Source organism: Puntigrus tetrazona, chromosome 2 (genome assembly GCF_018831695.1).
Source record: "Puntigrus tetrazona isolate hp1 chromosome 2, ASM1883169v1, whole genome shotgun sequence".
Lineage (NCBI taxonomy): Eukaryota > Metazoa > Chordata > Actinopteri > Cypriniformes > Cyprinidae > Puntigrus > Puntigrus tetrazona.
Window position 1 is genome coordinate 25136629 of NC_056700.1, and position 21806 is coordinate 25158434.

At 34.5% G+C, this 21806-nt stretch overlaps 3 protein-coding genes and 1 pseudogene across 4 annotated transcripts; all 4 read right to left on the reverse strand.

The window, feature by feature from the left end:
* Positions 1-540: 540 nt before the first annotated feature.
* Positions 541-5111, reverse strand: LOC122363017 (CMRF35-like molecule 8). 2 transcript variants are annotated; one of them, XM_043264883.1, is made up of 10 exons: positions 4976-5111; positions 4542-4796; positions 4056-4373; positions 3604-3931; positions 3364-3426; positions 3042-3148; positions 2872-2924; positions 1710-1781; positions 1567-1626; positions 541-1468 (listed from the first exon to the last, which is right to left on the reverse strand). In XM_043264883.1, the coding sequence occupies exons 2-10, from the start codon at positions 4597-4599 to the stop codon at positions 1412-1414; spliced, it is 1116 nt and encodes a 371-aa protein (XP_043120818.1). In that variant the 5' UTR covers positions 4600-4796; positions 4976-5111; the 3' UTR covers positions 541-1411. The 2 variants fall into 2 exon arrangements, with proteins under 2 accessions (XP_043120818.1, XP_043120828.1); XM_043264893.1 differs by lacking the exon at positions 3364-3426 and having other exon boundaries at positions 1710-1769; positions 4976-5101.
* Positions 5112-6567: 1456 nt separating this feature from the next.
* LOC122322884 lies at positions 6568-8648 on the reverse strand (annotated as a pseudogene).
* Positions 8649-11744: 3096 nt separating this feature from the next.
* LOC122322922 (polymeric immunoglobulin receptor-like) lies at positions 11745-13259 on the reverse strand. Its single transcript, XM_043216535.1, has 4 exons — positions 13104-13259; positions 12625-12942; positions 12178-12505; positions 11745-12045 (listed from the first exon to the last, which is right to left on the reverse strand). Exons 1-4 carry the CDS (start codon positions 13162-13164, stop codon positions 12009-12011), a joined length of 744 nt encoding a protein of 247 aa, XP_043072470.1. The 5' UTR covers positions 13165-13259; the 3' UTR covers positions 11745-12008.
* Positions 13260-15875: 2616 nt separating this feature from the next.
* On the reverse strand, positions 15876-21084 carry LOC122323012 (polymeric immunoglobulin receptor-like). Its single transcript, XM_043216626.1, has 7 exons — positions 20818-21084; positions 20325-20642; positions 19909-20214; positions 18256-18264; positions 16562-16867; positions 16424-16460; positions 15876-16072 (listed from the first exon to the last, which is right to left on the reverse strand). Exons 1-7 carry the CDS (start codon positions 21026-21028, stop codon positions 16051-16053), a joined length of 1209 nt encoding a protein of 402 aa, XP_043072561.1. The 5' UTR covers positions 21029-21084; the 3' UTR covers positions 15876-16050.
* Positions 21085-21806: the final 722 nt, after the last annotated feature.

The following is a 21806-nucleotide window of genomic DNA, read 5'->3' on the forward strand; positions in this document are numbered from 1 at the left end:
ATTTCTGCTGCCAAAAATAGGCCTTTATGATATTAAACAAGACTTAATTTTAAACCCTTAATATAAATAACATTTCTGCAATAGTTTAACCTTTACTAGTCTAACTTACATGACCACAAAAGGTGTTTTCTGACATGCTGTGACTGACAATAGAACAAAAAAATACACCAAAAATGCTGCATAATTTCTAAATGAAACAATTAAAAACCGATTCCCTTAATCAACGTCTCTGAATTAAGACGCCAGTACAAGCCTGTGATGTGAACCTGACCCAGACCACAAACGGCATGAGGCAGAACATATTTCTTTTTTAAACAGAAAATTGCCAATGTATACACTGATAGTATCTTTTGTGTTCATGTGAAAAGGTTTTTGTGGCAGGGAGAACCACGAGAAGCAAGATTGATGCTAAGCAAAAGTAAACGGTTTTGAACATAGAGCTTCATTTTGGTCTGAAAATGGGATGTTTGGAGAATTGGTCCGAGACGTTGACTTTGAATGAGTTTTTTACTGTTTTTAGAAAATGAGGCAAGAAACGTGTTTTAAGCAATCGAGAAAAACTGTAATAAGCTTATTGTCGTGATGATATATATCAATGAATAATTTACAGAAGATGAAACTCGGGCAGACAGCAACCACACGCCGCCGAGACCCGACAAACTTGCACTGAATGAACATGAACTTATAATGAGGAGGTAACGACTTAATTAAACGACACACACCTGAATGAAATGATTAACAGAGAACAGAAACGGGGGAATGCAAACACAAGAGGTGTGTTCGACCTGAAACAGTACACACATTCAGGTCATAGTCCACTTAGAAATGCATGAAAAAAAAAATAGATATACAACTACTTTCAAATTTAAGCACAGTTTTAAACGCATTGTGGCTGCGTTGGTTCCTGTGACAAAAGTGATAAAGTGCACAGTCAACTAAAATAAACTACAAGTGATGAAGGCCTAAGCAACGACTCGACAAAGGCTTGCGCTTTATTTACTATTTTACAGCTAAATATGTTTATTAAATATTTATTGTTTTTAAAGTAAACCAAGACTCAAGCTAAAATTTTCAACAAATACGATGAAATACATTTTTACAGTGACTAAATGAAACAGAGAGACTAGAGCATAAATTGCGAATGAATTAAAACGAATTCCAGTTTCTCAGGATAAGCAAGTAAGACGCAGTTATGAATGATGAATCCTTTCTGTTTTTGACTCTCACGTCAGTTCACACGAGCCCTTTCGAAGACGAAACGTTTCAAGCAGTTCACAACCACTGTGTAAATGAAAATATGAAAAAATGAAGACGTACACTGCACGAGGGCATTCGGCGTTTGGGGATTTGTTAAATAAACCGAAATATCTGCGAAAAGAAGTTTGTGTGACGATCTGTTCCTGCGTTCTTCTCATTGTTGTTGTTGGTGTGGAGCCACAGAGCTGTATATTGTCGCTGCTGGAGGTTTCTGGAAGTGTGAGATCATTTTGGTTAATTGCCAGCAGTGCCATAAACAAGTGATGTAATTTTTTTTTTTATAAAACCTATTTTTTTGTAAAAACCTACTGCTTCACTCTCAGGAACGTGATCAATAGTACTGTAGGTGGTTATGAGCTCGTTGGGATCCTGTGGAGAAAGAGATAAATAAATACGCAGAATATATTCATGCCTTATATTTCAATGAATCGGTGCATGACTGGTCCACTCACATTTGGGTTTTCATCATTTATAGTGCTGTATATCACGGGATCTTCGGGTTTAGAGAAGATCTGCATTTCATGCAACAATACAGAAAAATATCAAGAAATTACTATATGACACATTTAATAGAAGTTCATTTAATGCATTTTATATGAGAAGGAGAAAATAATACATTGTTTAAGCGGATCTTAGCACTTAGCATCAGAAGAGGGAGACAAAAAGGCAGTGTTGTATATTTCTCGGTTGCTTTCGTGTGATTTTTGTACACATATCTGAACAATCTCTGCATGTTTTGGCACATAAAGAGTAAATACTAATACAGTTTTGCTGAATAATTAAATGCGTTTGCTTGCTTGATTCTCAGTGAAATTCGCAAACTTTAAACATTTTTTCATAGTGTGTACATTCAATTATCAAAACATGTCACACACTAGTATATTCCATATATATCTATGACAAGGAATGTGTATTATATCTGTTAAAAATTGTCAAGTGACCTGTAATCAAATAGCAATCAAGTCAAGTTTAGAAACGAGAAAATGCGACAGTACATGAAAGAAAATGTAAATGTGAATTTGCTCTAGACAAAATTCATGTTGGAGGTCAAATAAAAAAACCTTTTTAATTTAAGTTTAAGTTTTTGTTTACTAAACTAAAAGTTTAGACACATTTCTGAAATATATATTTTTATTTTATTTTTTATTTTATTTGTTGCTGAGAATATTATTATAGCCATATATTATTATTATTATTATTATTATTATTATTATTATTATTATTATTATTATTATTATTATTATGCTGTAATTTATTCACAGTTCCTGAATACCAGTAATCATTTAATAAATGAACTAGCTTGGTATGGGCAGGATTTCCCCTGCATTTAACCATTTTTAACTACAGATACTGTGATGTTATTAATATTAATAAATCAACTTCAACTTGAATTTATTTATATAGTTCACAGAACTTTGAGGCACTTTGAGCTTTTGAGGCGAAAGTTTCATTTTGCGAGAGGAATCAGAGATTTTGTAAATAGTGCTTAAAGATGAGGTTTTGTGTTTATTGGTTTCAAAAAATGGAGCAAGATTTCATAAAGTGTGTTTTAGCAAGTGAAAAAAACTAAAATGCTGTCATACATCTTTATAACCATAAAGTTGAAGCACTTACTGTGTCGGTGGTTCTGCTGCCATTTCTCTCTCCGATTTGCTTTTTATCTTGCTCTTCATTTAAAATAAAAAGGAGAAACAATAACGAATTAACAGAATTGTTGAGTGCTGTAGAAAAAAGTTTGAAAGTGCGATTGAATTAAATGAATTTGAAAACAAATAAAAACTGACTGTGTCTCTGTCTCACTTTCCATCTCCATATGAAAACACAGAGCAGAATCAATAACAGCAGAAGCGCAGCGGAAACTGGAAGCCACACATTCAGGAGGACATCATTTCTGTGGGACATAAAGAATCATTTCAACATCTTTTCATTCAAAGAGTCCAAAAAATGATATGGGAATAATTTAGCTGCATATATAGCACCAGAAAATAAGTTATATTTGAAATAAACGTTCAAAGAATTTAATTTAACTCAGTTTATGTAGAATTTATGCATTTCTGCCTAATCATTGCAGAATTAGTTTAAGCTTTATTTTATTTGAAACAATACAGATGCGGTGGTTTGTCAGCGGCTTTAGTTGGATTATTGTTCTTGTGATGTCCTAAGTCATTTCTGCAAAGATTAAAAAAATGTAAAAACAGAGAAAAAAATTAACAAAGGCATTGAGGAAATTATTGGTAGAGTAAAAAGCAAAGAAACTGAGGAGGTTATGCATGACAGCAAAATGCAGACCAAATACAGAATAATTCTGAGAGGAGAGACAGCAATGAGGAATGTTTGAATACTGACGTGTTTTTCTCTTTGTCTGGTTCTGCCTCAGTTACAGTGAGATGAACAGGATTCAGTTTGTTTCCCACAGAGCAGAAGTACCAGCCAGAATCAGTCAGTCTCAGTCCAGTCATCAGCACAGTGAAGGATCTTCTCCCATCATCATCACTGATCTGGACTGATGAATTCTGGGATGTGTGAGTCCTCCCCACTGTGTAACATCTCTCATCTTTATATCTGCACCACTGTTTGACTTCATAACGATATCTAGAACTGTAGAGACACTGAACACTGATATCTCCAGCTTCACGTCCAGATACACTGCTGCTCACCACAGACACATCAGGAACTGAACACACACACACACACACACACACACACACACACAGACATATAGTGTTTATTTGTAATTATAAATGTGTAAAGTCAATTTGAGATTAGAATTTGATTAAAACAGCTGCAAAATGTCGTACCAGACTGAATGTCAAGATGAAGCTCGTATATTATATTTGCCGGTGGTGGTTCTCCATTCTCCACAACACAGTAATACTTTCCAGTGTGTTTGTTCTGCAGGTTTCTCATCGTCACAGTGAAGAGACTCTGATCAGGATGATCAATTACTGACAGATTCTTCTCTCTTGTGTTTGTGTTTGTTTTAAAGTTATCAATCTCTGAGTACCAGTATTTCTTCATCAGTGTGTATTTCTCATCATAATGACATGGGATGGTGACAGATCCTCCGGTCTGAACAGTTACTGTATGATTTACCCAACCATCATAGCTTTCAACACCTAAACAAACAACAAACAAACCTTTATCATGTCCAGAATTAATAATGTTTCACTTCTTAATTTGTTTGGTCTTCACAAAAAACACAATAAAAGCAAGACATACAGCTCAGCATAAAATGTGGCGTTATAAACACAATCCAATAAAACCCAAAAACATTAAATACTCACCTAAAATGAGCCAAAACCCGAGTGAAATGTAGAATATTTGTGTCTTTTCGTATGCCATTGTGTAAGTTTCTCTTCCTGTATTGAGTCGTTTGACTGTGTTTGTAGGAACTGTTACACTTCCCTGTTTCACCCTCTTATAAACATCTTGAGAACCGAGAAGAGTTCTCGGCTCGGCCCCTCCAGACTAAACGAGGTTTTCAGTTCACAAAGCACCAGACCTTCTAAACTCCGCAGTGAGGTGGACCTCAAGGGCCCCTGTGAGAGAGATATTATAACCGATCCTCTTCCATACTTCTGTTGTTATATATCACACATTTATTTACATATCTGTTTAATATCATACTAAATTTTATCAGTCACAATTATTAACATGACGCGTTATATTTCTCAATTACATTAATCCTTCTTCTGACATACCAAATAATCTTACATACCAACATTTTTTATCTGCAGCCTGCCGTAAACCTTGACGGCTCTGAATTCAAATTAATATCAGTTTTCTTCAGTTGTTGTTGGCTATATTAATTTACTGAACAGGGCAATAAAAGTCTGTTAATTACTGTTTTTCTGCTCTTGCAGTCATGACCACGTGAGAGTGTGAGCACAAAACAGGAAGGAATAGCAGAAGGTGTGAAAACCAGTACCCTCTGTACCCTCTGTACGCTTAACTCACAGAAGATAAACGTATCCAATCAAGCGCTATGTTCAGGAAATCATGCACCCTAAAAATCTTGAAATAAAAGGTAACACTTTCTATAAAGCCTGTATTTATAAGGGTATTCTTAAGGCATTATAATGAATGCATGTTGCATTATAAACAACTTTATAATATACTGTATCAATATTAACCTCACAGGAATCACTCAAATAACACTCAGCACCTGACCACTCACAAGATAAGGTACTGTGTAGATCTTAATCAATGTCAAGATATGTTATAGTCCATTATAAAAGTAGATGATTTATTACGTGAGATGTTACAATGCATTATACCATTTTTATAATGCATTCATTAGAATGCCTTAAGAACAGGTTTAGAAAAACAGGCTTCATGGAAAGTGTTACCAGAAAAACTTCCACTGTAGGTTAAATTCGATATCACGCATAACAGTAAAGAAAGTTTTGCATAATTTATTTGAGCAAGACGAGTGTTTATGAACTGAGCTGGACAATGACATTTGATGCCTTTAACTGAAAAGTTAAAAGTGAAGTAACTGAGTGTTTGATCTTGTCTTTTAAAAGTGTACACTTGACTCGACTATTTTGTACTTTTACAACCTATTTCAGTCATTTAATTAGAAGCAGCGTAATGACTAATGGACAGACCGGACTACTGATCAGACGTCTTCAGAACAGATGCTTATTTTTTAATTTATTGCTGGAAATAACATTCAAAATATGTAAACATCAGTATATAGCAGGAGCAGTGGGCAGCTTTTATTGCTGGAGCGCTTGAGGATCATTTGGGGGTTCAGTCATGGCTATTGTGCATCTTGAAATATAAGTTAAAACATATCTAACATGAACATGCATGAAAATTTGAAACTTTTATTTATCTTTAATACAGAACATAAGGCACTTATATTGTCAATCATTCCAGTAACTGATATGCAGAGACTAGATTAACGTTGGTGGACTTGATCTTGAAAAATGGTGTTTTCAACAAAATAAAAAAGCCCTATGTTTATGCAGTTCAGCCTATAGGTTTTAGAATTAGATTAAGCCTTAATTATTTCATTATTAGTAGTACTTTTGTGGTTTTTCTGCGCCTTTTGTTTCATTAATGATATTCTTGAGAATCACAGTTTCATTTCTGCAAAATCAAAAATGAAAATGGCTGTTACGATGCCATGTCGTAATTACCGTAATTCCGAGATGACGACATGTGACCATTTTTTTTCTCATATATTCTTCCTTGGGCGTTTCTCAAACCGAAGGCTGCATCCTACGAAGGGTGCATTTGTAGGCTGCATCAAAAAAAAGTCTGCAGGACTCAGAGGTAGTGCCAAAATTCATTAAGCCCCGTTCAAAAAATAAGGTTTTTATTAGAAATCTGAAAAATCTGCCATTTACGTGAATAAGTGACATTTGAACAAAAACGACATTTAGCAAACACAGATGCCCAATGCATTCCACACTCTTTTAAGTCTAGTCTGCTGAAAAACTATAAGGTAAAGACAGAAGATACATTTTATTATCAAAACTTTTATAATCATCTGATCAATGTGGAAAAGATCTCCTCTAGTTCTGTGGCAGACAGAAACGCTCCGCATGCGATCTGAAAGATGAAACACAAGTGCACACCTTCAACGGACAAATATGAGAATATTATTCTGGTGAGAAATTAGATATATATAATATGAGATATATTCCGGTGTCACATGTAGTTCGTGTGTGGGAGCCCACAAAAAATAATTATATTGCACAATGACTTGTTGCTGCATTTCTTAAATGTTAAAGAATCGTAATAATTAAATTACTGACGTGTCCTCCACGGTACTGGTTTGTATGGTCACAAATACTGTCAAACACAGGAAAAGAACAAGCTCAGTAAAAAATGTTTTTGTTATCCAGAAGCAAAGTCTTTGTTGATCATTGATTAACCTTTACCAGGTTTTGCCTTGATTACAGTAAGCTGAACAGGAGCCTGCAGATCTCCTACAGAGCAGAAGTACCAGCCAGAATCAGTCAGTCTCAGTCCAGTCATCAGCACAGTGAAGGATCTTCTCCCATCATCATCACTGATCTGGACTGATGAACTCTGGGATGTGTCAGTCCTCCCCACTGTGTAACATCTCTCATCTTTATATCTGCACCACTGTTTAGTTTTATACTGATATCTAGAACTGTAGAGACACTGAACACTGATATCTCCAGCTTCATGTCCAGATACACTGCTGCTCACCACAGACACATCAGGAACTGAACACACACACACACACACACACAGAGTGTTTATTTGTAATTATAAATACATATGTGTAAGGTCACAGACAAAAGGTCGACAACTTTTTTACTGTATAATTGTAAGCAAATTCAAACAAAAAAGATAAGGTATATATATATATATATATATATATATATATATATATATATATATATATATATATATATATATATATATATATATAAATATAAGCAGTTTTATACACACATTTACTTCACAATTGGAGTATCATATACACACCAAAGTCCATTTTTGCGCATCAATATTACAAATTTATTTTTGATTTGCCGCACTATTATATACGCACTTTCATGAGATCAGGTAGGAGAAGAGCGAAAACCTTCATTTGAAATCAGTACAAATTTTAAACAATTATGTAACAGTATTTATCCACAATAGTTTACAGTATATGAGTATTGTTCCCTTGTTTCTGCATCGATCTGAATAGTTCATAAGAACTATATTGATAATTCGAAAAATAATGATATATCTCAGTAATTAAATACAGTTTAATAGGTGCCAGATGCAGTTCAGAAGGACACCTTATTCTCACCTGATTGTACGGTCAGATACAGAGAATATCTGTAGTCTAGGGTGTTATGGTCACCGATCTCCACAGCACACCAGTAATATCCAGAGTCTGAGGTCTGCAGATTCTTCCACTGCACTGTAAAAATACTCTGGGCTGGATAATCAGTGAGGGAATATTTTCCTGACCCATTAAGCCCCGTTCAAAAATAAGGTTTGCTTTGCATATTTTAATATACTGCAAGTAGACCAAGAATACCCCATACACCAGTATTTACGATTTCCTTCATATTTTTTATCATATAGACAGGGAATAATGCCAGGTGATCCAGATTTCACTCCGATATTCATCCCAGATCCAGCATCTGCAGACAAGATGAAGTTCAGTGAATAACATAAACATACATAAACTGGGCATTACGGAAAAGTAGCTATACTCTAGAATTACTAGCCTAAAGAATTCACATTAAACACATTAATACAATAGTTAAAGTCACCTGTGTTTTACCTGAGATGTGAAGTAAAATCCCAGAGAGAACCAGAAGGTAAATCATGTCTACAGTGGAGTACATGTGTATGAGAGGATCTGTTCACTTCTAGCTGTGTCTCTGTTTCTGCTTGATTCAGAGGAAGAGAAGAAATATCGCCTTAAACCACATCAGCACCAAGTGAGCAAATTTAGACAGTTTGCAGCCAGCAACCTCACACTACAACAATCTTAAATGACTATTTTACTTACAGGCTTTATTTGTGAATATATGTTAACAGTAACAACAGCAATACAGTTACTGTTCAAATATTTGAAATAATATATAAAGTCTGAGCATAGATCTCCATTTACTGCGAAGGGCTGAACAACATTTTCTATACCAGCCATGAATTTGACACAAATATGAACATGATAAAACCACACGAAAACCGTCATGTTTAATTGTTAGGCTAATAATATTTGTCCATAATGTGTACTCTTTTACAGTTACAGTTATTATTTAGTATTTTTGAACTGCCCTGAAGTGGATATTTTTTTCATTTTAGACTTTAGACTAAAATATATTGCAATACGTAGCCAAAACATTAAATCCACACCCAATACCATTTTAAAAAACCACATGATGTGTCCTAATCAAATCAAAAGAGAAACTGAGATACATTTCATTAAATGAATCATTAGATGCATATAAAAAATTGTGAAATGGCTTTACAAACTGTATTTTCTATCTCCTCACCCCCTTACCCTAACCTATCCTCTCACACAAAACTTTCTTATTTTATTAACTCCTTAATATCAACTCTAACTGACCTTTGCGTGGTCTTCGCACAATGTACTTCCTGCCAGATGATTGCTCCGCCCTCAAATATGATTGGACATTTGAGAGGTCATGTGACTTCGATCATGTATTTATTTGATTGAAAAAATGAAATAATGCATAATAATCTGTCAAAACAGCAAAACATTTGAGCACGAGCAGGGCCGTAGCTGGGGTTCGTGTGGCCCGGTGCAGGTTGAACCAACCCTCTTTGTCATTGTTTCATTTGCGTGTTTGTTCTGTTTATTTATTTCTGCTGTTAATTGAATAATTAAATCTAAAATAACACTGCATAGTCTTCACTGTAAAAATAAACCAAAATGTATTCAGTAAATTAGGTGAGGTCACTTTAAGAGACGATGCTTCCAATATATTTATGCACATGTGATTTCTTTCTTATTTTCCCTTAAGATATAAATAAATGTTTTTTTGAGGCAAACTCAGTATTCACTCAGCCGCGGACCCTTATAATAGTCACCAGCTTTCACCCCACTAAGGACGGCCCTGAGCACAAAATAAAAGAAAATTACATCAGAGTTTGATAAAACAATGCAAAAAATATCTATCATAAAAAGTACTGTTACCTTTCTTTAACATGACCCCTAATTATGTATCACTAATATTAATTTGACAGTAAATATTTATTTTTGCTTTGTTTTTAACTGGTTTCGAGGATGACCAGGCGGATTGCAAATCCTCTTTTAACCAAAAGAGAGAGACAAAGTCTTTGGCTCAAATATCCAATAAGTATTTATTTTTTTCCCTCAAAGCCTAAATCCAGATCACTAAACAATGAAAGTCTTGTTCACACCCGATTTATAAGAACTTATTAATTTAAGAAAACTGCACATTTTAGCACATTTGTGCAAAGGATAAGATGGACTGTTGGCCTGTTTGGACTCACGATCTGGTATAGACCCATTGCCTGTTGTTTGACCACTGTCTTTTATATTACCCTTGAACTTGGTGACCTCTCCGACTGCCTTATTGTTGCCGACTCTCTGCCTGTCTTAACGTTGTTGATTCTCGCCCTTGTACTGTATAAAACTGGATGGATCAGCACATGGATTATACTTCGTTTGTGAACTCACACGCTCTGAGGTCACGATTTGTTCAAAAAAATTAAATAAAGTTAAATAAATTATAATTATATATAAATATATATAACAATTTGGTAGCGAAACAATAAAGTGTTGAATAAAGGTAAATAAATTATAATTATATATAAATATATATAACAATTTGGTACGAAACAATAAAGTGTTGAATAAAGGTAAATAAATTATAATTATATATAAATATATATAACAATTTGGTAGCGAAACAATAAAGTGTTGCACATTTTATTTTCGTGCAGGGATGTGAGTATTTAATACAAGATTTGCAACTGCTTTTTAGCACTGAATTAGAAGCAGCACAATTGCAAAATGTTGGCGTTTTTTACATAGAGACTACTGAACAGACATTTAGAAATGTATTTTGCACTGCAAGGTAAAATAAAGCTCCGTACACTTTTAACAACACTGTTAAGCGTGTCCCGTACCAGCCCAGTCTCATGAAAATGTGTATAAATAATACGCTAATGGATTGGATTTTGGCATATATTTGACATGCGGATGTTTGGCGTGCATATAATATGCAATTTTCACATGTATATCATACTGTAACGACTGCTTATTTACTGAAATATTGTGACCTGATGCTCTGAATCACTGCTTTGAATCAAATGAATCACAGGTTTCTAAGCTTCACAAAGTTGCTTTGACACAATTTGTACTGCTAAAAGCGGTATTTACATGAAAATACAATTTGGATATTTGATTATTCTGGAAATTGTTACAAGCAGCCAAAAACTTCAGGATGATTGGCCACCACCAGCTATAGTCCTGCCACAATTTTGAGGAAATATTAGACTACTCATTAATCTAATGGAAAGAAATGACTTCATAAGAGATCGGAACAAGTCAAATATAACAATTTATTATTATTAGTCAGTTAAAGTAGTATCATGCCAACTACGCAAACAATTAAGCCAATTCAGAATTAAATTCATGTCAATTATCAAAACATCAATCTAGAGTAAAAGATGCATACCTGACTTACAGAAAGTGTTTTGTCACTTTCCTTATATACTCTTAAGATCAGGTGTAAAAAGGCCTTTTGTTTTTTAGGTTCCCGTGCTCCAGGGTCACTCCTGGCTGAAGATAAACAATATCACTCACTCATTTGTTATTGGACTACTTTTTTGTCTTGCCCCAATAATACCTTCCTGACACCTGCCTATTTTTGACCGTGTCTTTTAATAAAAGCTTTGCATATGGATCCGCACACCTCTTCCGGATGATCTGTAACAGCTATATTGTGAATTTAGCCACGGCTAAAGAGTGTCCTTAGGACTATCGTTCACAATAAAGCGAGACCTTGAGTAAATAAATGCTTTATTAAGAGTGCCGAAGGCGACAGGTGCTGAAATGACCATTACAGGAAAGGTTAAAGAAATTCCTTATAATTATAAAAATCATTGATAATTTTGTGATCTTTAATTTTGTAATAATTTTGTAATTAGCTCTTTATCTGTAATGGTTACTAAGTATACAATGACTAAGCATCAAGCAAATACATAAAGCTTATTATCAATACATTTCTAATCATCTCATCTGTCAGGTCAATGTGGAGAAAAATCATCTAGCTCTGCGACAGACAGAAATGCTCCATGTTCCATCTGAAAGATAAAATATAATGGATTTTATCAAGACGGTGTCACATTGTGTACAATTTCTACATCCAAAGTAAAAAATATGCACATATTTTTGAAAAATAAACATTTAAAACATGAATTTTAATTGATACTGACGTGTTTTTCTCTTTGTCTGGTTCTGCCTCAGTTACAGTGAGATGAACAGGATTCAGTTTCCTTCCTACAGAGCAGAAGTACCAGCCAGAATCAGTCAGTCTCAGTCCAGTCATCAGCACAGTGAAGGATCTTCTCCCATCATCATCACTGATCTGGACTGATGAACTCTGGGATGTGTCAGTCCTCCCCACTGTGTAACATCTCTCATCTTTATATCTGCACCACTGTTTAGTTTTATACTGATATCCAGAACTGTAGAGACACTGAACACTGATATCTCCAGCTTCACGTCCAGATACACTGCTGTTCACCACAGACACATCAGGAGCTGACACACACACACACACACACACACACACACCAAGTGTTTATTTGTAATTATAAATACATATGTGTAAAGTCAATTTGAGATTAGAATTTGATTAAAACAGCTGCAAAATGTCGTACCAGACTGAATGTCGAGATTAAACTCGTATATTATATTTGCCAGTGGTGGTTCTCCATTCTCCACAATACAGTAATACTTTCCAGTGTGTTTGTTCTGCAGGTTTCTCATCGTCACAGTGAAGAGTCTCTGATCAGGATGATCAATTACTGACAGATTCTCCTCTGTTGTGTTTGTGTATGTTTTAGATCTATCAATCTCTGAGTACCAGTATTTCTTCATCTGTGAGTATTTCTCATCATAATGACATGGGATGGTGACAGATCCTCCGGTCTGAACAGTTACTATATTGTTTACCCAACCATCATAGATTTCAACACCTAAACAAACAACAAACAAACCTTTATTATGTCCAACTTTAACAAATAATTTCTTAATTTGTCTTCACTAAAAACAACATGAACAGCATAAAATATGTTATTTAAAAAGGATCATCAGGATCCAGTACAAACAAACACGGCACAATATTAAATACTCTCACCTGAAATGAGCCAAAACCCAACTGAAACGTAGAATATTTTTGCTTTTGCATATGAGACCATTGTGTTTGCTCGTGCTTATGTTTCCTGTGTGAGTTTTTCTCTGCTGTACTGGTCAACTGGTCAACTTCTGTTTTCTTTTCCTGTATCATTTTAGAGGAAGAGGAAATGCTCATAGATGTTGTCTGCTTTCGATGGTAGCCAAATTTAAATTGATACAATATGCAAAATCATGCATTTAACATTTGCATAATTGTCAAACTGACCCGGTCAATTATAGAGATATTCGTTCTAGAGGTGCATCATTTTTCTTCAGAGACTGCTTGCAGACCTAGAGCTCAAAAAGAGAGATATAGGTGATCACATGATAGTTGAAAAAACAGGAACTAATTACTATAAAAGGCAATAAGGAAATTGAAATACGTACGTTACATCAGTGCTTATTAGATCCTTGAGAGAAAGTATTAATCTGAATATTAAGTGAAATGTTAATAATGAGCTACTAACCCATTTCTTTTGAATTTCTCTGTGGTCAGAAATTGAGAAAAATAAGTATTGTTTTATTACACACACACACACGTTGGCATTTGTAAGTTATGAGGACTCTCCAGGTGTAATGGTTATTAAACTGTATGTGTTACCTACACCTAAACCTACCCCACACAAGAAACTTTATGCTTTTTTATATTTACACCGTTCAGCCTTTTGAATTATAAGGACATGGGTAAACCAACTTCAAATTGCAATACCTCAGTCATACCCGTGTCATTAAACAAATTTGTGTCCTCATAAACCACAATTGCCGACAATTTTTTTTCGTTTGAATGTAATACTTCATTCATACCTGATTGAACTGTGAGATGAAGCTGCTGTGTCATATCAATCTTCACAGCACACCAATAAGATCCAGTGTTTTCATACCGCAGGTTATTATTTGCAACAGTAAAGAAACTCATATGCCAGAATAAAGCATAGTATATTCCTTACACCTTACACCAGTGTTTCTTGTGTTCAGTGTGTTTTCTGTCATAATAACATGAATAATGATCGTTTTTTTTTCAGCCAATGTTACTGACAGGACAAACATGTTTAGCTCACTGTACAAGTACAGACTGTATCAGTAAATTATTTCATATAGTTACTCTGTACATGTAATTGATGCATAACGACATCTCCACAGACTTTATTTTAATATAGATATTAGATTTCAATCACAATTTGGAGAGTCTGCGGCAGCATCTCAGATATCATAAGATTATTCAGATGCAATATTAAGAATTAGCAAAATTGCGCGTCATACAGCGGATGCCAGCCACAAAATAGAGTGAAATTAATAATGCGCCAAAAGAAAAACAATTAACTTAAAACTGACAGTCCTTCTGGTAAAAAAAAAATTGTGATGATTCTGAGTTACAGTGTTTCTTATTTCCTGAATTAATTCTATGCGGTTGATTTTGTCAAAACAGCCTGCCCGCTTTATTATAAAAGTCAGAAATGTGCCTCTTTTAGAGAATTTATTTAAAACTATTAACTCTGCACTTCTACACGATGACAGAAACTACTGGAGTAAGTCACTGCATAAGTCTTTTAGTCTGTTTTGTGGTCAACGTACGTAAGCAAATACAATCATACAGTATATACAGATTTCAATACGACATGAATCAGAAATGATATATGAAATACATTTCTGTTCAGAAGTCAGTGCCTCTTCATTACGCTGTTCAAAAGCACTACAAAACAGCCTCTGTAAAAAAAGTGAAATATCTTATATACAGTGTTTAACTGAATTTTCACACATTTTTTTGCACTGTGTTAGAGAATAACTGTTACTTACGGGTGCAAAATTTAAATAAGAAGGCTTTTTTTACAAAGTGCAATGGAGGAGACAAAATGCCGCAAGTGCTTAGACATCATCTGCGTTTAGACGCCACTGATGACAAGAGATAACGCCAACATAAATTCATCGCTTTTCAAACTACACATCATCAGCATTATTATAACAAATGTTTTTTTTTCCTTATAGTATAGTTTCGTTTTAAAGACGACCTATCATGTAAAATACACTTCTGTGTGTTGTTTGAACATAAACGTGTATTGGCAGTGTGTGTCTGATCAAATCCACCTGCTCCTTTTTTTAATACGCTGTGTTTAAATTCACGCTAGCATTTAAAAGCAGCTTTCAGTTAAAACATTTCTTATTAGAGAATAACAGAAATTATTCATTCAACACTCTCAGAAATAAAGGCACAAGAGCTGTCACCGGGGCGGTACCTTTTTAAAAAGGACACTTTTGTACTTATTAGGTTAAAATATGTATACTTTAAATACTAATATGTATCTCTAAGATACCAAAATGGACCTTTTAGGTATCAACATGTACCTTTTGAAAAGTGACAGCTTTTGTGCCTTTATTTCTGAGTGATTTTTCTGTTGTATTTTATTGTTTGGGTCATATTATCAGCATTATAGGTACTGTTTATTATAGTAGTATTACAGAAGTGCTGTCACCTCACATACATATCTATAAACATGGGATTTCTTTCCCAGCAGTGTTTAACTTCACAGACATAATGGCCTGTGTTTCTTCTGTGTTTTCCTTTTGGTCAAATTTGACTTTTACGTTCAAATTAAAAGAATGCTATCTTACGTTTTACTCCGCTACATTTAGTAAAAAGTGTATATGCATATATGAGAAAAAATACTGATATGACAGATGAATAATAAAATAAATAACAATAATAAAAATTCATATGCAAAATGAACATTGCTTTCGAAAATGATGTAGCTTTATTTGGTATGCTGCTTATTTGCATGTTGTTTGAATAAAAGAAAAATACATTTAACTAAAAATTGTAGACAATGCATTCACACACAGAAAAGCAGAACATAAATCTTTTTATCAATGGTTTTCTAATCATCTGATCTTTCAGTCTGATGTGGAGAAAGGTTTTATGGCAGACAGAAACGCCATCTGAAAAATAAAATATAATAGAACACAATCAATAGGCAAATATTAAAATGTTTCTGTCACATTATCTATATTTAGTACACCTTTTATTCCAGAAGATATTTTTATTTATATATTTTATTAAAACATTTTTTTGAGGAAGATACATCAGTGTGCAGACAAATAATTGGCTTTCTTGTAATCGTCTAAATTTTTTGTCCTGCACTTTTTGCAAATTGTTTTTAAATCTGCGTTCATATATGTTGTTATTATTACAAAGACTAACATAACAATTTATTAATCATTGAAGCCAGCTAAAGTATAGATGTTGCTAAATAATAAATTACAATAATGGGAATTTTTTGTAATACTAACTTGTCCTTCTCAGCACCGATGTCTGTTTTCACACTTACTGTCAAAATAAAAATATATATTTATTATGTAAGAGCAGAACATTTCTAGCATTGATTATGGATTGAGTATTTGACATTTGAAAACAATATTACGTTTTACCTTCTTTTATTACAGTGAGATGAACAGGAGCCTGCAGATCTCCTACAGAGCAGAAGTACCAGCCAGAATCAGTCAGTCTCAGTCCAGTCATCAGCACAGTGAAGGATCTTCTCCCATCATCATCACTGATCTGGACTGATGAACTCTGGGATGTGTCAGTCCTCCCCACTGTGTAACATCTCTCATCTTTATATCTGCACCACTGTTTAGTTTTATACTGATATCTAGAACTGTAGAGACACTGAACACTGATATCTCCAGCTTCATGTCCAGATACACTGCTGTTCACCACAGACACATCAGGAACTGAACACACACACACACACACACACACACACGTTATGTTTACAAGTTTTATGGGGACTCTTGATAGGCGTAATGGTTTTTATGCTGTACAAACTTTTTTCCAAAAATTTAATTCTGTATGTTTTATAAGCTTGTTTCCTCATGGAGACCTAAAAATGTCCCCACAAGGTTAAAATTTACTGGTATTCCTATCCTTGTGGGGACATTTAGTCCCCATAAAGTGATAAATACTAGGTACACACACACATACATTGTAATTATAAATACATATGTGTAAGGTCAGTTTGACATTAGAATTTGATTAAAACAATCCAAAAATGTCTTACCAGACTGAATTTTGAGAGAAACGTCATATATTATATTTATTGATAGTTCTGCTACTTTCTCCACAACACAACAATAATCTCCAGTGTGTTTGTTCTGCAGGTTTCTCATCGTCACAGTGAAGAGACTCTGATCAGGATGATCGATTACTGACAGATTCTTCTCTGTTGTGTTTGTGTATGTTTTAAAGTTATCATTATTTGAGTACCAGTATTTCTTCATCTGTGTGTATTTCTCATCATAATGACATGGGATGGTGACAGATCCTCCGGTCTGAACAGTTAATGTATGGTTTGGCCAATCATCATACTGTTCAACACCTAAACACACACACACTAAAACCTTTATTATGTCAAACATTAACAAATAATGTCTTAATTTTTTCCTTCTTCACTTAAAACAGGTTAAAAACAACATGAACAGCATAAAATATGTTATTTAAAAATGATCAGCAGGATCCAGTACAAACAAACACGGCACAATATTAAATACTCTCACCTGAAATGAGCCAAAACCCAACTGAAATGTAGAATATTTTTGCTTTTGCATATGAGACCATTGTGTTTGCTCGTGCTTATGTTTCCTGTGTGAGTTTTTCCCGGCAGCACATCTGTACTTCTGGTCAACTTCTGTTTTCTTTTCCTATATCATCTTAGAGGAAGAGGAAATGCTCATAGATCTGCTTTCAATGATAGACAATTTTAAACTGATATAATCATGCATTTAACATTCGCAAAATTGTCAAACTGACCCTTTTATTATTACACTGATATTTGTTCTAAAGATGCACCAATTTTCTTCAGAGACTGCTTGCAGGCCTAGAACTCAAAAAGAGAGATATAGGTGATCACATGATAGTTGAAAAACCACACGACAAACAGGAACTAATTACTATAAAAGGCAATAAGGAAACTCAAATACTGACGTTACATCAGTACTGCTCCCAATTCTTACACAGAGACTGGTGAAAATGATAAGATTTATTAGGAGAAATGACTGAAAAGAGTACAGTTTGAGGGGAAAGCATTTTGCTTCTCAGGAATCAGATATTACAAGTGCAGCACTGTGTGGATCTTCCAGTTAATTCACCTGTAAAAAAAACAGTAGCGTGTTTAGGCTCCATGCATCCAACGCAACTGCATGGAGCCCCGCCATCCAGGAACGCAATCTCTTCTGATGGGAATCGAGGACTAGAAACAGTGCGTATTTGGGTAAATACTGAACTACCAATAAGCTTCTGGACGAACAATGCTGTTATTCATACATGTGTTTAATGGCAAATTAGAAGCTGTTCTCATAAACCCAAACTCAAGCTGATGACACACAGTTTCTGTCTAGCACACATAAAGTGATTATAATGTTTAAGTTTTAAGATATATACCTGTTAATGGAAAAGATGAGAGCTGCATTTAGAAACAACAAATAAATAATTCATTCTAATCTGACTAACTGAAAGGAAGTTAAAACAGCACACATCAAAATAGACTAAATATTAAAAAAGACAATTTTGTAAAAAGCATCTGATTAGGTCCTTGAGAGAAAATATTAATCTGAATATTAATTAGAAATAATATGAATTAGAAATATTAATATAGCGAAATGTTAATAATAAGATACTAACCCATTTCTGGTTACAACTGTCGTTAAACAAGGATTGAGAAAATAAGTATTGTTTTATTACACACACACAAACGCACGTTGGCATTTGTAAGTTATGAGACTTCTCCAGGTGTAAAGTTTTTTATACTGCACAAACTGTATGTGTTATTGCTCTACACCTTTACCCTATATATATATATATATATCTGTCACTTCACATACATATCTATAAACATGGGATTTCTTTCCCAGCAGTGTTTAACTTCACAGACATAATGGCCTGTGTTTCTTCTTTTCCCTTTGGTCAAATTTGACTTTTACGTTCAAATTAAAAGAATGCTATCTTACTTTTTACTCCGCTACATTTAATAAAAAGTGTATATGTATATATATGAGAATAAAGATAAATAACAATAATAAACATTCATATGCAAAATGAACATTGCTTTCTAAAATGATGTAGCTTTATTTGGTATGCTGCTTATTTGCATGTTGTTTGAATAAAAGAAAAATACATTTAACTAAAAATTGTAGACAATGCATTCACACACAGAAAAGCAGAACATAAATCTTTTTATCAATGGTTTTCTAATCATCTGATCTTTCAGTCTGATGTGGAGAAAGGTTTTATGGCAGACAGAAACGCCATCTGAAAAATAAAATATAATAGAACACAATCAATAGGCAAATATTAAAATGTTTCTGTCACATTATCTATATTTAGTACACCTTTTATTCCAGAAGATATTTTTATTCATTTATTTTATTAAAACATTTTTTCAGGAAGATACATCTGTGCGCAGACAATTCATTTGATTTCTTCGCTTATAATTGTCTACATTTTTTGTCTTTCACCAGAGCATTACTCACAAAGACAAACAGAACATTTTATTAATCATTAAAGCCAGCTAAAGTATAGATAAATAATAAATAATAATAAATAATAAATTACAATAATGGGAATTTTTTGTAATACTAACTTGTCCTTCTCAGCACCGATGTCTGTTTTCACACTTACTGTCAAAATAAAAATATATATTTATTATGTAAGAGCAGAACATTTCTAGCATTGATTTTGGATTGAGTTTTTGTCATTTGAAAACAATATTACGTTTTACCTTCTTCTATTACAGTAAGCTGAACAGGAGCCTGCAGATCTCCTACAGAGCAGAAGTACCAGCCAGAATCAGTCAGTCTCAGTCCAGTCATCAGCACAGTGAAGGATCTTCTCCCATCATCATCACTGATCTGGACTGATGAACTCTGGGATGTGTCAGTCCTCCCCACTGTGTAACATCTCTCATCTTTATATCTGCACCACTGTTTAGTTTTATACTGATATCCAGAACTGTAGAGACACTGAACACTGATATCTCCAGCTTCATGTCCAGATACACTGCTGTTCACCACAGACACATCAGGAGCTGAACACACACACACACACACACAGAGTGTTTATTTGTAATTATAAATACATATGTGTAAGGTCAATTTGAGATTAGAATTTGATTAAAACAGCTGCAAAATGTCTTACCAGACTGAATGTCGAGATTAAACTCGTATATTATATTTGCCAGTGGTGGTTCTCCATTCTCCACAACACAGTAATACTTTCCAGTGTGTTTGTTCTGCAGGTTTCTCATCGTCACAGTGAAGAGTCTCTGATCAGGATGATCAATTACTGACAGATTCTCCTCTGTTGTGTTTGTGTATGTTTTAGATCTATCAATCTCTGAGTACCAGTATTTCTTCATCTGTGAGTATTTCTCATCATAATGACATGGGATGGTGACAGATCCTCCGGTCTGAACAGTTACTATATTGTTTACCCAACCATCATAGATTTCAGCACCTAAACAAACAACAAACAAACCTTTATTATGTCTAACATTAAAAAATAATCTCTTAATTTGTTCCATCTTAACTTAAAACGGGTTAAAAACAACATTAACAGCATAAAATGATATTTGAAAAGGATCATCAGGATCCAGTACAAACAAACACGGCACAATATTAAATACTCTCACCTGAAATGAGCCAAAACCCAACGGAAATGTACAATATTTTTGCTTTTGCATATAAGACCATTGTATTTGCTCTTGCAATGTTATGTTTCCAGTGTGAGTTTTTCTCTGCTGTACTGGTCAACTGGTCAACTTCTGTTTTCTTTTCCTTTATAATTTTAGAGGAAGAGGAAATGCTCACAGATGTTGTCCGCTTTCTGAAATGATAATGCATTTAACATTTGTAGAACTGACAAACTGACCCATTTCTAGAGAACGAATATCACTTTAATACCAAATGGGTCAGTTTTTTTCAGAGACTGCTTGCAGGCCTAGAACTTAAAAAGAGAGATATAGGTGATCACATGATAGTTGAAAAACCACACAACAAACAGGAACTAATTACTATAAAAGGCAATAAGGAAACTCAAATACTGACGTTACAACAGTACTGCTCCCAATTCTTACACAGAGACTGGTGAAAATTATAAGATTTATTAGGAGGAGAGAGTACAGTTTGAGGGGGAAAAATCTAGCATCTCGGATATACAGGAATCACGTATTACAAGTGCAGCACTGTGTGGGTCTTCCAGTTAATTTACCTGTAAAAAAAAACAGTAGCGTGGAGTAACGTGTTTAGGCACCATGCAACCAACACAACTGCATGGGGCCCCGCCATCCAGAAACACAATATCCTCCCGTGGGTCCACCAACTGCAGGAGGGACCTTAAGGGCCCGGTGCTTTGTGGTTTGGGCAGCAGCCGAAGGCGGGGACCTCGGCAACCCAATCCCCAGACACAGAATCTGGTTTTAAGGACATGGAATGTCACCACTCTGGGGGAGAAGGAGTCTGAGTTGCTCCGGGAGGTTGAGAGGTACCAACTAGGGATAGTCAGGCTCACCTCCACTTGCAGCTGGGGCTCTCGAACCCATCTCCTCGAAAGGAGCTGTACTCTCCACTACTCTGGTGTTTCCCGCAGTAAGAGGCAGCGGCACCATGTGTTGGAATTCAT

What these genes read in the sequence shown, in the direction of transcription:
- LOC122363017 (XM_043264883.1), bottom strand. Translation starts at nt 4,599, where the DNA reads ATGGCATACGAAAAGACACAAATATTCTACATTTCACTCGGGTTTTGG. An exon ending in GAAAGTGAGACAGAGACACA is followed by an intron (nt 2,925 to 3,041) that starts GTCAGTTTTTAT and finishes TTTTAAATGAAG; the next exon opens with AGCAAGATAAAAAGCAAATC. An exon ending in ACGTTCCTGAGAGTGAAGCA is followed by an intron (nt 1,469 to 1,566) that starts GTAGGTTTTTAC and finishes TCACACTTCCAG; the next exon opens with AAACCTCCAGCAGCGACAAT.
- LOC122322922 (XM_043216535.1), bottom strand. Translation starts at nt 13,164, where the DNA reads ATGGTCTCATATGCAAAAGCAAAAATATTCTACGTTTCAGTTGGGTTT. An exon ending in TGGGTTTTGGCTCATTTCAG is followed by an intron (nt 12,943 to 13,103) that starts GTGAGAGTATTT and finishes TTGTTTGTTTAG; the next exon opens with GTGTTGAAATCTATGATGGT. An exon ending in TAATCTCGACATTCAGTCTG is followed by an intron (nt 12,506 to 12,624) that starts GTACGACATTTT and finishes TGTGTGTGTCAG; the next exon opens with CTCCTGATGTGTCTGTGGTG.
- LOC122323012 (XM_043216626.1), bottom strand. Translation starts at nt 21,028, where the DNA reads ATGCATTATCATTTCAGAAAGCGGACAACATCTGTGAGCATTTCCTCT. An exon ending in TAATCTCGACATTCAGTCTG is followed by an intron (nt 20,215 to 20,324) that starts GTAAGACATTTT and finishes GTGTGTGTTCAG; the next exon opens with CTCCTGATGTGTCTGTGGTG. An exon ending in TCTCACTGTAATAAAAGAAG is followed by an intron (nt 16,461 to 16,561) that starts GTAAAACGTAAT and finishes TTATTTTGACAG; the next exon opens with TAAGTGTGAAAACAGACATC.